The sequence below is a fragment of the Lepisma saccharinum genome, chromosome 1 (assembly GCF_977018435.1).
Source record: "Lepisma saccharinum chromosome 1, izLepSacc3.1, whole genome shotgun sequence".
Taxonomy (NCBI): domain Eukaryota; kingdom Metazoa; phylum Arthropoda; class Insecta; order Zygentoma; family Lepismatidae; genus Lepisma; species Lepisma saccharinum.
The window spans coordinates 61,618,866-61,636,168 of NC_139229.1; the positions used below are offsets into that span (position 1 = coordinate 61,618,866).

Genomic DNA, 17,303 nt, shown 5'->3' on the forward strand with positions numbered 1-17,303 from the left:
ATACAACCGAGAATCAACCCCGACGACTGGAAAAAAGCCCAGCAAAACATCGACTTCATGCTAAAAACGTCGCAAAACAAGAAAACAGCGATCCTAACACAGAAACTGCAAACCCTTGGTGCCCAACCTCCGGCCCTCACCCCCACACCAGTGAACCCCAACACCCCCGCCAGCACCATAATCAACCTCACCAACCTCACCGTGCCGACAGAATTCCACTCCCTCCTCCAACACGGCCTCAAATTCAACCTCCTAAATGACTCCCCCCCCCTCCCTAGACTTAATCTGCTCTGCCGAAAAAACAGCGTTTGCAACGAAAACTAACCAAGATGCCGAGTGTGTACGCCTTACCTGTGCTTCCATCATCCTCCGCCAACACGCCCAACCTACTAGCAAACATAAACCCACAGTGCACAATAAACTAAGGAACACAACACAGGAATTCCGAAAGTGGCTACAGGACAATAAATGTTGGTGCATAAAATCGGACAAGGGTAATCAATACGTCATAATGGGAAAAGGCCAATACAGTGACAAAATGCAAGCAAAACTAAACTCTGACGGGTACAAAAAGCTGAAACGTGACCCCACAAGCAGATACAATACAGCCATCCGCCGAGCCATAGATAACTGTGCCCTCCTTCAAGATAGTGAAAAGAAGAAACTAAGGAACACCCACCCCAGCCTTCCCTGTGCATATGGCATACCAAAAACTCACAAACCAGGAACCCCCTTGAGAATCATAGTGGCCGGCTTCAATCAACCAAGTGTCCACCTAACCAAATGGCTCCTCCAGAAACTGACCGCCCACAATGACAAACTCACCTACTGCCTAAAAAAACAGCCTCGAGGCAAAAGAATTTGTCACCTCTTTTGTCAAAGCCGACAACTGCAAACTAGCCAGCATAGACGTAGTGGACATGTACTCCTCCATCCCGATCAGCCTTGCACTTGACTCCACCAGAACTTGGCTACTCAGCAATAACACGCCTCCATTTGTAACTGATGAAATCTGCAACCTTCTACAAGCCTGCCTCACCCACAACTATTTCCAGTTCGAGGACAGTTTCTTCCACCAGACAGGGGGCCTAGCGATGGGCAACCCCCTTTCTGCACCCCTATCCAACATAGTGCTGCATGTGGCCGAGAAGTCAATTCTCACCCAACCAGAGTTTGCTCACATAAGATACAAAAGATATGCCGATGACACCATAGTCATTTACAAACAGGAAGAGGACCTAACCCTTCTCCTAACTGCCCTCAATAACATACATCCCAACATAAACTTCACCGTTGAAAGGGAACAAAATGGCCGCCTCAACTTTCTCGACCTCAGCATCCGACGACTCCAAGACAAGTTCGTCACATCCGTATACAGGAAACCAGGTTCGGGCACCCAGTATATCCATGCAAAATCCAACCACCCACCAAAACAGAAAGCTGGAGTATGGATGAACTTTTACAGAAGAGCCTTCACACACAGCTGCACAGAAGATGACCTGCAAGATGAAATAGCGTGCATAACGGAAATAGGACTAAACAACGGTTACACCGAGCGCCTACTATCCATGTGGTGCGCAAAAACAGAAACCCAGTTCAGACATCCAAAAAACAGAGATAACCCGAACCAAAATCCTAAACCCAAATGGATCGCCTTTCCATACCACCCCACCACATCTGGAAAATTTGCCAAGGCCCTCAAACCCTTCAACATCCGAGTAGCACACAAACCCATATCCCAAATCGGAAGGGCACTACCCAACTTCAAGAGATACTACCTACCCAAACTTTCATCCCCCGGTGTCTACAAGACCACATGCCAATGCCACAACACCTACATTGGCAGAACCATCCGCACCGTCCAAGAACGGATTAACGAACATGTAAAAGATTCCAAAAACGACACACCTAAATCAGGCCTCTCCCAACACCTCCACTCCACTAACCACACCATCTCCTCCATATCCATACTTCACCCAACCGGCTCTGTCATAGAAAACACCATCAAAGAAACCCATGCTATCATCCAGCAGAAACCAGCACTAAACCTAGACAATGGACAAGCACACCCAACTTGGCACCCTGTCCTCAGAAAGATCCCCGACCTGAAAAAGAAAAGATGCTATGCGCATACTCGACCCCCCTCCAGCCACGCGGGGAACAGGAACGGCACATTACCGAGCAACACGGCCCTGCCCCCCAACCCCCAACTTGCAACGCCACCGGACAACAGGAAGCAGACGACGCAAACCAAGATGCACGCGCCAGTGCTGCCGAACGGGAAAAATCGCAACCACCGCCGCCCGGGAACAAACAATGTACTGACGTGGTACCATCTCCGCTTCAAACGCCGTACCCTTTTGTGAATGAAGACAGTGGATCTTCGAAATTAATAGAATTGAACCATTAAATTGTGCAACGCCGAATTACGAAATCTTTTAAATTTCACGTAAGTAATTTTAAACCGCATTTACCGCAACCACCATGAATTTCTAAGTAACTTTCAAATTTTGTGTTTTTGGTTAAATTACACGTGATACACGAAAACAAATTGCAGATTCGTTTTTGTCATGCACAAATACATTAGAATCACACATTTTCATCTAAAGGACAAATTTCGTGTTGTACAGTCTTATTTATGTATTTATTAATTGTTTGTATAATTGAAAACTTGACATATTAAGTTGTACACCCAATGGCAAGAGAAATGGTAGGTGAATTGTCCATTGCTGTTTATATTCAGTGTGTTTTCCACAATGATTATAAATTGAAATAAAAACTTCAATAAGCCAAAGACAACATCAGCTTCATATCAACAGAATTCCACATTTTAAAACTAACACAGGAAGTAGAATAAAAAAAGAATGAAATTAGTGATGGACAATTTGCCTCCTATCCCATTGGCTATACACAAGGATGTTTTCTATATCATCACTGTTTCAATTAAAATCTTTCTCGGAAAGGTCAACTTAAAGTAAAATGGAACATGAAAGTATTGTAAAGTTTGAAACTTTTCAAACTGTTAATTCTAACATGGCACACACTTAATTAAAAATGCAAGTTCTGGACTTCAGAATAAGGGAAACAAAAAACTCGCTTCAAATCAAATACCGGTTCTGATAACAGTACTGATTTGCCAACACAATTGCAACATTTAAATATCAAATATAATGACAACAATAATTATACAATAAAAATAATAACAGACCTCAACCTCCTTTGCAATCATCGATTGTCTCATCGAGGTACTTAATATCATTCTGGTCCCCAGAATGGTAAAAAGAACATATTGCTAAAAAATAAGTACCATGCAATGTCTTATTACTTTTTTTACTATATCTGTGTTATTCTATCATGTTTATTTTCTCATCTATATTGTATGAATAAATAACTTATAAATGAGAGAAATTAAATTGCGGGGGAACCGTTAAATTCATGCAACTGATGTCCTGGTATATTTTTAGCCACCAGGACACTAAACGCATACCCTCCAATCAGTGGCATGCGGTGACATGTTCCATTGGGGAAGCAAATCCAGAAAAAATAATATAACCAAGAATTGTGCTTCTACATGGTACGTTATACTGAAAAAATGAGCACTCTACATGATACTGTTTCCATAACGTATCTAAGGAGAAAGATGAATGTCCAGGTGCAGTTGTTCATTTTTTTCGAATTTCAGTTGATCTGTTGTCAGTGACACAGTTGCCACCCCCTACTTTTTGCCACTTTTTTCCCCGCACTATGCTAAACCTTATCTGCAAAGATAAATATACTGTCTTTGCCACCCCCTCCCCCAGTTTTGGAACCTTGCCCCTCTTGCTGGTGGTGGGGATCAAACCTACAGCAGACCTGTGATTTTACTGCAAATCTGGGCACTAACACTCCTTGGTGCCTCCCCTGGAATTCTGTACTAATTTTTGCTCCACTTGTGCTAAATTTTGAAGAGAGGGAACTTGTTTGTTTAAATTCTACATGCATCACTTTTAGGATTTTTGGGCCATTGCTATGAAGGTTGCTTCTGGTTCTGTGTGTAGTACTGCCATGTTCCACTGAATTCTGTGAGATTCATTTTATGCATGTTCACCCATTTTCGACCTAGCTGTTTCACCATGTGTGTTGCTTGTGTTAATCTATCCTCTTCTGTAGAGGGTGTCCAGATTATCCTATGTAAGCTCGCCTGCATTCACATGGTATGTTGTATATGACTTTTATGCTAGCTTGTATGAAGGTTTCAGGTTTTGTGTGTGTGACAGTATGCTTCTTAGTGTCTTTTTAGTGCTGAATGATGTCCTAACTTGGAATTTTAAACCAATTCTGCTAGGGAGATATGGTATGGATACCCTTTTCTTTTGAGTCAGTTTTTGTATCTTCCGGTTTGTGTGCTTGGCTGTGGGTTGCTCTCTTAGTTATCATTGCCAGATAGATACCCGTTGAGTTTCATTGTATCTCTTATGTGTTCCTGTTTTTGTCTGATTGTTGCCGGATTTGAGCAGATTCTTCTGGCTCTTGAGCTTAGGCGGTGGATTGTGTCATATTTTGTATTCTAGGGCTGGTTTGGTTGGTAGTGTAGCTATCTTCCAGTCATGGGCGTCGGAAGAAATTTTCCTAGGGAGCTCGAGATGTCGAGGACACTCCCTCCACTCAGAAACTCAGAAATATTGTGATACAGACCAGTGGCATATGCAGAAGTTCGTTAAAAGAGGGGTTGATTTTTAAAATTATTGCATTATTGGTATTTTAAATTGTTATTGTTACTACTACTACTACTAGTAGCAGTAGCAGTTTTAGTTTATTTTAGCATCCAATAGGTGTATTATATGAATAATACGAGGGTCACTATTTATATTTTGAGCCTTGGCAACACTGATTGAAGTTAGGCGCGATTTGACGTTTGCACAGAATCGTCTGGCATTATTGACCATAACGTACTTCAAATGTTTTGTCAATAGCTTCATTTGTGTTGTTTATGTTGCCTTGGAGATTGTGCAACAACAATAAAATGGAATTAACTCATGAACATTTCGTGCGATGATTTTTTACGATTTTCGATGTGGATTATCAAGACAAGAGTGCATCGATCAACTTACTTCCACATTTGGCGATGAAGCCCCATCCTTTGCCACTGTGAAACGCTGGTATAACGAATTTAAAACATTGATGCTGTGCAAAACCTAATACTGCAAGATCGTCATGTGACAACATACTGTGAGATTGAGGCAACCATAGGCATTAGTTCCACCAGCATATATAAAATATTACATGATCATTTAGCTGTGAGAAAGGTATGTTCTCGTTGGATCCCACACAATTTGACAAAAACTCAAAAAGACGCTCGCGTCAATTGGTGCAAACAAATGCTCAATAAATACAACCGTGGTGCTTCAAAAGATGTATATAAGATTGTAACAGGTGACGAATCATGGATATATGCATATGAGCCGGAACGTAAACAGCAGTCGACTGTATGGGTGTTTCAAGATGAACCCAACCCAACAAATTGTTCGCACTCGAAGCACATCGAAACAAACGGTCGCCTGTTTTTTCGGGAAAACTGGTCATGTGGCAACTGTGCCTTTAGAGGAACGTAGAACGGTCAACACTGAATGGTACACAACAATTTGTTTGCCAGAGGTCTTCAGTCAAATACGGAAAACAAACAAACGCCCTCGGATCATTCTTCATCAAGACAATGCCAGCTGTCACACATCTCGTCTAACAACCGACTTTATGAACAGTCAAAAAATTGAATTGATGGGTCATCCGCCATACAGTCCTGATTTGGCACCCAATGACTTCTTCTTGTTCCCGAATGTCAAGAATAAATTGCGTGGACAACGATTTTCGTGGGCGGAAGACACCGTTGATGCGTTCAAAAACCATATTATGGAGGTGTCTCAAGAAGATTGGAAAAACTGCTTTGACAAATGGTTCGAACGAATGCAAAAGTGTATTGACCATAAAGGAGAATACTTCGAAAAACAATAAAGCAGTTTTCAATGCCAAATTCCTGTTTTTTCATTGTTAGGCTCAAAATATAAATAGTGACCCTCGTATAGTACTTGTTACATTATATGAATAATATAGTACTTGTTACAACCAAGATTACATAATAGTTACTTCTAACATTAGTAGCAGTAGAAGCAGCATCAGCAAAGACAGTAGTGTAAGCTTGAAAACGTGTGAAACTTACAAATGAACCGAGTTTCAGTGTTGCAAATTATGAAAGTTTTGTACAAAATTCGATATCTGAAGACCATTTTTAAACAATGGCGTGAATAAAGGTGAATATAAATATATGAGTGAATATAAATAAATGAGGTGAAATAAAGTGCTTTGTTTATAAATTGCCATAAATTGAAAAAAGTAAGTTGAAATTTGCAGAGGGGGTTGACCGACTGGTTCGATCCCCCACCCCCCACCTGCCGATGCCCATGCTTCCAATGTGTGTTGGCTTTTGATACACAGCTGTTGCCATGTCACCATATAACGAAAGGATCATCTACGTACCTATCCCATGTCTTGGGCTTTCTGTTGCTTTGGGTGAGAGTGGTCTGTTTGAAGTGTTCCGGTCTTTCTGTTGCTTTGGGTGAGGGTTGTCTGTTTGAAGTGTTCCGTGTATATGTTCCTAAGCATTGGGGACAGTGTTGAACCTATTACCATATCCTCTTGTTGTTGGTATAATCCAATATCTATTTGGAAGTATATGCTCTTTATACATAGTTGCAGTAACTCTATAATGGATTCAACTGTGAGTGTTGTTCGCATCTGTAGTGCATTATCTTTCGAAAAGTCTATCTTTGACCACTGTTAGTGTTTAATCTGTGGGGAACATTTTTGAACAGCTGATTAGTCGTTTTCATCTACAGTAAAACTTCTCAATAACGGACAGGCCTGGGGGGAAAGTAAATGTCTGTTATTAAGAAGTGTCCACTATTCAGAAAAAGTGTAGGATGTTACACAATAGGATGAGCATATTACACTACATACTTTACGAACATAGTGTTTTTTTTCCCTACATTCAAGGAAAAAATACTGTACTACATACGGTGAATTTAAATTTACTAATACATACATACTACTACATATATTACAAATTTCAAAAAAGAAAATACAGTATACGCAGTGTAATCCTTTGTTAAATTACTGCATTCAAAATGATTCACTTCTCCAGATAACCACAAAGAATACTGTGCACTGTCTGCACTTTTAAAAGGAAATACACTCAGTGTAACATGAAACAATGCATGCTAGTTCGAAATACTGACCATTGTTCTGTCGAATTCCAGGAATTGTGACAGTTTTCTTTCAGGCTGTCTCTATTATTAACCTTTATACCGCCGTTGTCACCTTATGGTGACACACAAAATGAGGCTCTTGTAGCCATTGGTGAAAAGAAGAATTAGGTACAATTCCCATGCTAAAGCTAAAGTTTGCATCCTTTTCCCATAGAAGTGGGGAAAGATGGCGCGAAGTCCAGATTTTCATGATTTTTTCATGGAAAATTGGGGACACGGCCCACCCCACCCCATCTTTTTCATTTTGGCATTCGGAATTGTACACAGTTGCATGCCCTGGTGTCTTAGCTTCAAAACAAAACTTACCAGAAGCAGATTGGTCCAATAGTGTACGAGTTATAACGTTTTTCCGAAATAAGTGTAAAAATTTAAAAGATGCGCGGATAAGCTTCAGCGGAATAGGTGTTACTTCTGTAAACCCACCTGGCAGTCTAAAGGTTAAGAAGTTTTATTTGCGTTGGGGAGGTAGTTTTCAGTGTCCACGTTCGTTATTAAGAATGCCCATTATTGAGAAGTAATATTGCCATTAAACCCCATGTATTTCTGCTAGGGAATTTAAAAATGTCCGTAATTTAGAGGTATCCGCTATTCAGAGGTGTTCGTTAGGAGAAGTTTTACTGTATTTATATTTGTTGAGTTAGTGATTTGAAGTGTTCACAGTTTTTGATGTATAAGTCACTGTTGCTTCAGAGAGGGGTGATTATTTGTAGTATATGCAAGTGCATGTATTGTGGAGCCTATGGATATAACTGTGGAACAATGGGATACTTCTGGTTTGTGTATTTTTGTGATCCATGTATGCTCTGTCCTGGCAATCAGTGGAGCAAAACAACACACAACAGTGAAGAAGGGGAGAAAGCATGTGGGCATAAGAAAGCATCTTCGTCTTCATGCACTCACTTCCCCTCACATGTTCATTGGTCAAGCCCTCTCGAGTCACTACTTGTACAGAGACTTTTTCTTTCGCTTGCTCCAGAGATTTTTGGGATAGAGTATATGTGTGGTGGTTTACTGTATTAGGCTCTCTTATTCAGTATACATCTTATGAACGTGTTATTTGAATTGGCAACTTTTCTTTCAGTGTTGGGTGTGGCATCCTTTTTTAGTCTGTAGACGGTTGTTCTGTGTGTCCAGTGGTAGGCATTTTTTTTTTCATCATCTGTTAGGTGCTACTGGATTCTTTTGTTATTGAATCTGCTGGCGTAATGTGCCTTGTACTTTCACCTTGCATCAGATACACCTCAGTTATCAGGGGAAGGGAGGTAGTAACTTTGTGTTCCCTGATCAGTGGAATCTGTATGAGTATTGACAGTAAAAAAGAAAAAAAGGTAAAGTTCTCCCCTGTGCATAGCACCACCCATGAAGGCGTATAGGGGGTGTGGGGGTAATGCCCCACACTTGCTTGATCCGGTTATGAGTGGGGGTGATGTGATCAGCATCATGCCCCTTACCGCCTTTATCCCTCAGGGTTTCCCCCAGGTACCCGTGTTATTCGACGCTGGCTGGGCACCGGGGCTGCTTCCAATGTTAGAAAAGTTCCCAGATTTGTACCGGCCGGGGATCGAACCCAGCACCTTTAGCATGGTAGTCAGACCCGTTACCGACTGAGCCACCGCGGTCAATCGAGTATTGACAGTAGTAAGGTAAAGTTACCCGTGCATATAGCACCATGCTGTGAAGGCACATTTAGGGGATGATATCTGTTAAGTCCTAAAATAAACATCAATTATATATTATTTGTTTGGTAAATTAATCTTTTTGAACTAATCACATATTTGCAAACATTCTGTCATACTTCTGTACTATAAATTCAGTGGTCGTACATTCTCACCCTGACTAAGGCATGAATGCTTCCTTCTACTTGTTCCCTCACCTATTTCATCAGTTCTCATTCTTCATCATCATCACAATTAACCAAGATTGATAGAAAGTAAAATATTTCCAAAAGTATTACATAATATGTGTGTGCTAATCACGAAATGAAAGAACACACCTGAAAGTTTAATATCTCATATTTGTAACATTTTCGCCTGCTGACAGATGGCAACACAAACTCTAGTTTCCAAAATGGTGTCTATGCATTCTGTGTTTTGGAGTATGAGAAGTGTTTTTCCATTGTTACCATACAGCATGCATTCCAGATACAGTTTGCAACTGCACCGCAAGGTCACCAAAGCATTTCTGCGATGGCATCGATAGTTAAACGAAACTGGTTGCCTGTGTAAATGCCTGGATTGGGTGATGTACTGAAGATGCCTTAGCATTTCCCCATGCCCTTCTAGATCTCCTGATGTAACGGTTTGTGATTTTTTCCACCACTACCAACTTTGGTTGAGCTGCAGGATCACATTACAGCTGCATTTATGACCATTAGTAGTGATCTGCTAGGGTGTGTGTGGGACAAACTACACTATCGCATAAATGTGTGTCATGTGACGAAAGGAAGTCACATTGAATATTTATGAAAGTATGTCTTGTAATTGGACAGTTTCTGTTTATTTTCATGTATCATTCTTTATTGTGTGCGTTATATATTTTGTAATGCAGCCCTTTCAAACCTGATGAATGATTTATTTATAATTACCCTGTACAATGTACAGTAACCAAAATACACACACAAAAGTATTATTTTTGTTTGTTTTTTATGCTAAACACTGATATGTATAATTAAGTTATTCTTTCAGTACTTTAATACATACATGAAGAAAATACGAAACTGTGTATAATTGTAAATATTAGTGCAGGCTGTCTGGTAGTTGTAATATTTGTGTAGTATTTGTAATATATTGCTGACTTAATCTGTGAATTTATTTTCTTAAGGATCCATTACTTTTGTACCCTCATAACCGAGGAACTGTAAGAAGTTTGGATGCCAGTCCAACATTTCAGAAGTCAAAACTGGTGGGGCCACGAAGTTCAAGCTTTAAATGCCATCTTGGAAGTGATACCGCAAGATCTTCAAATTTTAAAGGTTATCTTACAGGTGATGCATCCAATAATGTACGACAGAAAGAATACACTGAAACTGCCAATTTAATAGATTTGTAAATTTACTCCTGGAGTAATTTGGGTACTGAGCTAGTAAAGTTAATCAGTTCATTCCTATAGTAAATTTTGGACCAGAATACATGAGTATTTTAGCAAAACACATTGATCAGAAGTTAAATGCTTGGTCACCTTATGACAGTTAGTTGGATGTTAGGTTCCTAATGCAAATGTTCCTCTGTAATGATACAGTACGTGTCTTTGCCACTGTGACTTCATGTACTAATATGGACTGAAAGAAGATTTCAATTATCATTAGCTGCATGTTAAATGTTAAAACACGCAGAAAAACTAAAGTAATGTGTATCTATTGCAAAATAACTTGACAACATTATAAATATATATGTATATATTCAGTGGGTGTACAGATATTTCACTTGTTAGTCCATTGCAAGACCTACACTTTTAGATCAATTAGATGTTGATCAAATGTTTTAATTATTTGTCACTATTATTGATACATGTGTGTTATATATTATGAATCACAATCTACATTCCTGTGCATTAGAAGGACAGTATGAAACAGTGTAAATGGAAGTTATCGCAATGCTCTATTTATTAACAAAATTAAAAGTTTGGAACGAATGTAGTATACTTACAGACAGGTTATGTTCTGTGTATGTAATGATTTTTATAATGAGTATGTGATTTTGACAGGGTTTTTAAACAGATGCACTTTATTGTATATTTTCTTACATTGTCTCCATTACTGTATATTCTGATTAAGTTCAAACTTGGGAAAACATTAGCTAGACTTCTTTGTTCTACATTATTGTGAATACTCATTTTTTTTTCGAATGTTTCATGTGCCAATCCGCTCAATATTTTTACAGCTGTATGTTTTCTGTTATTTCATCAGCATTTTCATGTTTTATGGCAGTAAGTTAGCACTGGAATGGTATGGAAGGTGTGAGATACAGGTATATTGTGCTCTCCATATATTCTAAGGAACTGTTAATGGGGTAGTTGTGGCAAAGTACACAGGAGCTTACGTTGATTACAAAAATATATTTCACAAATATATCTTCTTAGACTAGATTTTTGTTACATGTTCATATATTTACTAGAATAATTTGTTTCATTTGAAACTATCTTGGCTTTATATGAAGTTTATATCTTACTTCGAATCTAATAGTCCACGTACACTATGCTACATAAGTATGTTTTGTGGGAAGCACTCTTTATATCCTTTCTACCTTTCTTTTGTTCCTGATTACAGTAATTAGCATTGATATGAAACTGTGGTGAGCAGTGAGCTAATGTATGATTTGAATATTTTCAGACACTTTCATTATTTACGATAACATTTTTGAAAGTAAAGTACCCTTAAAAATGCCAAATTAACTTACATCATATTGAGGATATTGGTTGGAAGAAAGTACAATTATCATTATCTCTTTTGCCTTACTTGCTTTGCAAGTGTATCTTTATATCCCCTTTCCCATTCCCAAGCTTCACTTAGTATTTGCTTCCCATCCCATTAAATGAAATTTTTCGCAGTGATCTCTAAATTGACTGTGATGAGGAGGAATTCTTATCTATAGAGTATTTCTTGCAAATATGTTATTCAAGTGATAGAAAATCTTCATTAAAATGTTAGAACATATGTTACTCATATTGAGTGGATATGAATAAAAATAAATTATTATTGTTGCAAATTGCTGATAATTCAAATTATTGATAATTCATTGCTTTCGATTTTTTATTTTTCTTAAATACTGAAGAAATTGTGCTTGGAATGTTGCAAGAGAGTGTAATGTATAGGAAAAATATTTTGACTAGATGAATTTATGTATGTATTCTGCAAAGTAGAAAGAATTTAATGGTAGAGATTTAAAATAGCAAGGTGACTATTTACACAAATCGTAAATTTTCCTAGGTAAAATGTATGTTCTTGAAACTTATTCTTAGTATTGAGTGCATGCTCTGTATGTTTGCAATACTGCATAATTTATTAGGATATGTAGAATTATTTGACAATATGGCTGTATTATTGTGCCTATTGTTAAAAGCACTGTCATGGCAATCATATGGCAGTTGCATGTTGTTCCGCTTCGAATTTTTTTTTTGTTTCCTCTCAACTTTGAAGCTTTTGGTGAATATTAGGAGTACATGTGTATAATACTATTAACAATGAAATGTGAGAGGTGGAAATTGCATTTTGTTCTGTTCTGTGTTCAAGTTCAATAAAATGAATCTGAAATTGTCATGAAACAGTAGCTGGGATGTTCAGTACACAGCAGAAATAATACATAGTATGAATGGTTTATCACCGCATGCCTACACTTTGTTTCATGCAATGTGAGCTGAGCTTAAGGAATATAAACAAAGGTTAGAGCAACCTTTCCTTTATCAGCAGAACAATTTCATTAATTAAAACATGAAATAAGTAATGAAGAAAATCAGCTGTTGACAATTTGCCTATTACTTTCACCGTTGGCTGTAGAAGTTTGGTGGTGCAAAAGTTTGTTTTCCCTCACACAAGAACAGAGCCCATTTCAAGGTGATGTAGGAGTAGGTCAGTATTGTTATTAAATAATATCCATACGTAAAAGATAGTTGGCTCTTCTGATATAAATACTATAACCGAATATGTAATTGAGATTCTTTTAATCAAGACTGTATATTCACTGACCTTGTGGATACTAACCTTTTCCAAGGTAACATTGGAGTGTAATTTTTCTAAATTAGTTCGCTTTGCTTTTACTAGTCAAATTTCTGACATTTTAATTGCAGAAAGAACTAAAAATATAGATTAGAGCTGAGCCGATACTGATAGTATTGATTAGAATTTAATCACCAATACTTTTCCTAGTTGGCTCAATGACCAAGCACATTAAGAGGTTTACTTTTGATCTTGGTCCCGGGTTTGACACCTGGTGGAGGCACATACTGGTTCAGATTCCACTTTAAAACTGTAGGTCCAGTCCTGATTAGCCTTACTGTGCATACAGTGGACTTAAAACGCCAAATCAACCAACTTTTGATCTTGCCACCAAAGTTCCCAGTTTTATGTTCCATGTTCTGTATGAATGTACTTTCATGTATTTTATATAATCATCACTAAAGGCACATATTTTTGGTAAACAAAAAAGCAAAATTTCGATACAGAAACTGTCAATTTCAGGTTCAAAAGTGCTAAATAAAATAACATTTCGGTGTTTTATCGATGAAAAATAGGATCAAAAGCAGTATATATAATTACATTTAGGTTTTAAAATTGTGAATATAATACTAAATTTGTTTTTCCTGTAAACTACAGGAAAATAAATAATACTAAATTTGATTTTAAAGCTGCACTTATTACAGAAAGTAGTACCATAGTTAATAATTACCAGAGAATTATGTTTATTCCTGTACGAAGGGGTCAATTTTTGCTTCTCAAATAGTATTTACAGCAGGATTAATAAATTTTCTGTGAATTGCATAACTTGCAGGATAATTCAAAGTTTGGAAAGTGTCGCACTGGTAAATAAACTCTAAATTTCATGTTTAAGAGTCTATTTTGCATCATTTTGTGACAAAATGGTAGGAAAATGCACCACATACCTTTCAGAACCATGAAAAATTAACATTACAATGTGTTATTTCACACGTTGTGTTTTCGGGCCTTCCCAATGGCATAGTACGTAGTAGCGTCGTTGCCTTGTAATCAATGGGTCCCAGGTTCAATACCTGATGGAGGCACATAGTGGTTCGGATCCCACTTTAAACTGTAGGTCCAGTACCGATTAACTTAACATTTCGTGTTTTTGTCAAGCACGTAATATGCATACCTCTAATCATCACTTATCCTCTTGTCACAATTTACTGAAAGGGAAGGGAATGCAATTTAAAATAATAAAAATGCAAAGACAATACTTTTCCCGAATTCAAGGGTCTTGCGGATTTTGAAAAAATGCCTTTCAATACTTTTGCAGTCCAAATATCCTGGAAATTATGCAGAATGCATAATATTCATAATTTTTTGCAACACCAGTAGGGAAAATTGTATTTTGTATTAAATGATTAACTTATGTGAAATTATGAATATTTTAAAGCAAAATACTGGTAGATTGCTATGGTGTGATTCAAATGGAAAACCTATTTTTTAAAAATTTGTAATTATTATAAACTATTATTAGTTCAATTTTTATGTATTGGAATCGATATTAGTATAAAGTGGTAGAAGTACTGCTATTAATATCTGTATCATTTCCATGTCGTATGGGCTCAGCCTTAACATATACCTTTACTAATGTATATCCCTTGTGGAAATCTGAATACATTGCGGAGACAAGGAGGGAGTGTACATGTTTAGGAGAACATTGAACATGTAATTATGAAGGTCATTTTTCTTGAGTCATGTTTTTATCTCCAGAGGTATATATATTTTTATAGTGCATTATAAGTGTAGCGTGAAGATTATCATGGAACATTATGTAGAAGTGCCTTCACTGACCAGTAAAAATGCAGTGCTGTTTGTATTCAGTAGTGAATTTTTTTACTGTAAATAAGTGCAATTAGTTATCCATTATACATATGTTTCAAAAATTCGCCTATTACACTCTCTTCTCTTTTTGTTCGGTTTCAAATCAAGTGTAAATGACATAGAAGAAATGTGTTTCTGAATGATCAATAATTTAATGAATTACCGTATTGGCCTGAATATAAGCTGCACATTTTATCCAAATATCAGTTGTGAAAAATTAGGATGCATCTTTTATTCGCCAACTTAAAAAAATTATGACATTTCGTCAAATCATATGCTATTAAAAATGTGCTGATTTCTCATTTGAAATAATGATAATGCAACAATAGCCTTGTTGTTTCTAACCGGGCATTGTAAAAACTGTCAGCATTCTTGCTAACATACTCTTTGATTTTATGATTTTATTAAGATTACTACCATGTGAGAGACCCAGGTTTGATCCCAGGTGGGGGAGAACCGGGATTTTTTTCCACATGTTCAAGCGGCTCCGGTGCCCACCTATCATCGTATAAAGTTAGTACCTGGAGGAAACTAGGGGTAAAGGCAACCCAGGGCTTGGTGCTGTTCACATCACCCCCACCTTTGCCCGTGATCAAGAAAGTGTGAGGCCATAACTCCACACCCCCTAAACACCTGCATGGCATGGTGCAAAGCACAGGGGAGCACTTTACCTTTTTTTTTAGTCACTACAGGTACAAGTGTATGTATTATTGAGATTACATGAACAGTCTACAAAGATTTAGGTTCTGATAAGCTCACAGAGAATTTCTATTATAAATTCTTATGTATATTTACACATGCAGTGATGACTGTGTTTTAAGTGGAACACTTCATAGTACCATGCCATTTTAACAGTTGGGCTGAAAAGTTCGTAGGCTAACATAGTAAAAAATATTTTTTGGACAAAATTCGATTTTATTATTCAATATAGTTGCCTTCGAGGGCGATACAACGATTATAGCGGTCATACAATTTTTCGATGCCATTTTTATAGTACGATTTCTCTTTAGCCTCAAAATAGGCCTCAGTTTCGGCGATTACCTCTTCATCAGTGCTAAATTTCTTTCCAGCGAGCATTCTTTTAAGGTCTGCAAACAGGAAAAAGTCACTGGGGGCCAGATCTGGAGAATATGGTGGATGGGGAAGCAATTCGTAGTCTAATTCATATAATTTTGCCATCGTTTTCATTGATTTGTGACACGGTGCATTGTCTTCATGAAACAGCACTTTTTTCTTCTTCAAATGGAGCCGTTCTTTCGTGATTTCATCCTTTAAACGCTCCAACAACGCTATATAATAATCGCTGTTGATGGTCTGGCCCTTTTTGAGGTAATCGATGAATATAATACCATGCGCATCCCAGAATACTGATGCCATAACCTTGCCAGCCGACTGTTGCGTCTTTCCACGCTTTGGATTCGGTTCATCACGTGCAGTCCACTCGGCTGACTGTCGATTGGACTCTGGAGTGTAGTTATGGAGCCATGTTTCATCCATTGTAATATATCGACGGAAAAATTCGTGTTTATTACGGTTGAATATCGCTAAACATTGCTCCGAATCATCAAAACGTTGTTGCTTTTGATCGATTGTGAGCACGCGCGGCACCCATTTTGCACACAGCTTTCGCATGTTCAAATATTCATGCACAATATGTCCAACACGTTCCTTTGATATTTTTAAAGTCTCAGCTATCTCGATCAACTTCACTTTACGATCATTTAAAATTATTTTGTGGACTTTTTTGATGTTTTCGTCGGTAACAGCCTCTTTGGGGCGTCCACTGCGTGCATCGTCTTCGATGCTCATTTCGCCTCGTTTAAATTTAGCAAACCACTTCTCAACGGTTGATTTTCCTGGTGCAGAGTCCGAATAATGTTTATCAAGCCAAGCCTTGGCTTCAACAGTATTTTTTTTCGCCAAAAAGCAATGCTTTATTAACACACGAAATTCTTTTTTATCCATTTTTTCACAATAACAAAAGCTGCTTCACTCACAATGCTATATCTCACGAACTAATTATCCGGCAGCTGTGAAATTTATACACGTATCTTTTGAAGGTTAGTACTAAGTAAAAATCACATGGATTTAATTCTAGTAACGCCATCTATGAGTCAGCCTACGAACTTTTCAGCCCACCCGATACATGCTATAATTAACTCTTATTTTATAAATATAATCATGACTGTATGTTTTATGTGGGACAAATGCCTGCTTCTGTTTGGCAGTATGTGTATGCATAGTGATGTAGCCTTTATAAGGTGTTTGAACCATTTCAAACATAGAGTGAAGAATACAAGTAAATTCTTGATGTCAGTGTTAGACTAAGAGTAGAAAATGTGATTTTTAAAGCCATCCAATATAAGTGGACCATTATTAACAATGTTGTGTCAAAAGAGTTTGATTATAACAATCGGTGCTTAAAATTATATTATGTTATACTTTTAGGAAGTTTATATATATATATATATATATATATATATATATAT

The 17,303-nt window shown here is 37.6% G+C and overlaps 1 protein-coding gene across 1 annotated transcript in view; it reads left to right on the forward strand.

The window, feature by feature from the left end:
• LOC145995543 (pleckstrin homology domain-containing family J member 1-like) overlaps positions 1–16,112 on the forward strand; it is a 31,641-nt gene extending 15,529 nt beyond the window's left edge. The window contains exon 6 of the mRNA XM_083132002.1: positions 10,119–16,112. Coding sequence (XP_082988128.1) covers positions 10,119–10,346 — 228 coding nt within the window. The 3' untranslated portion in view covers positions 10,347–16,112. The remainder of the gene's footprint in view (positions 1–10,118) is intronic.
• The last annotated feature ends 1,191 nt before the right edge of the window (positions 16,113–17,303 follow it).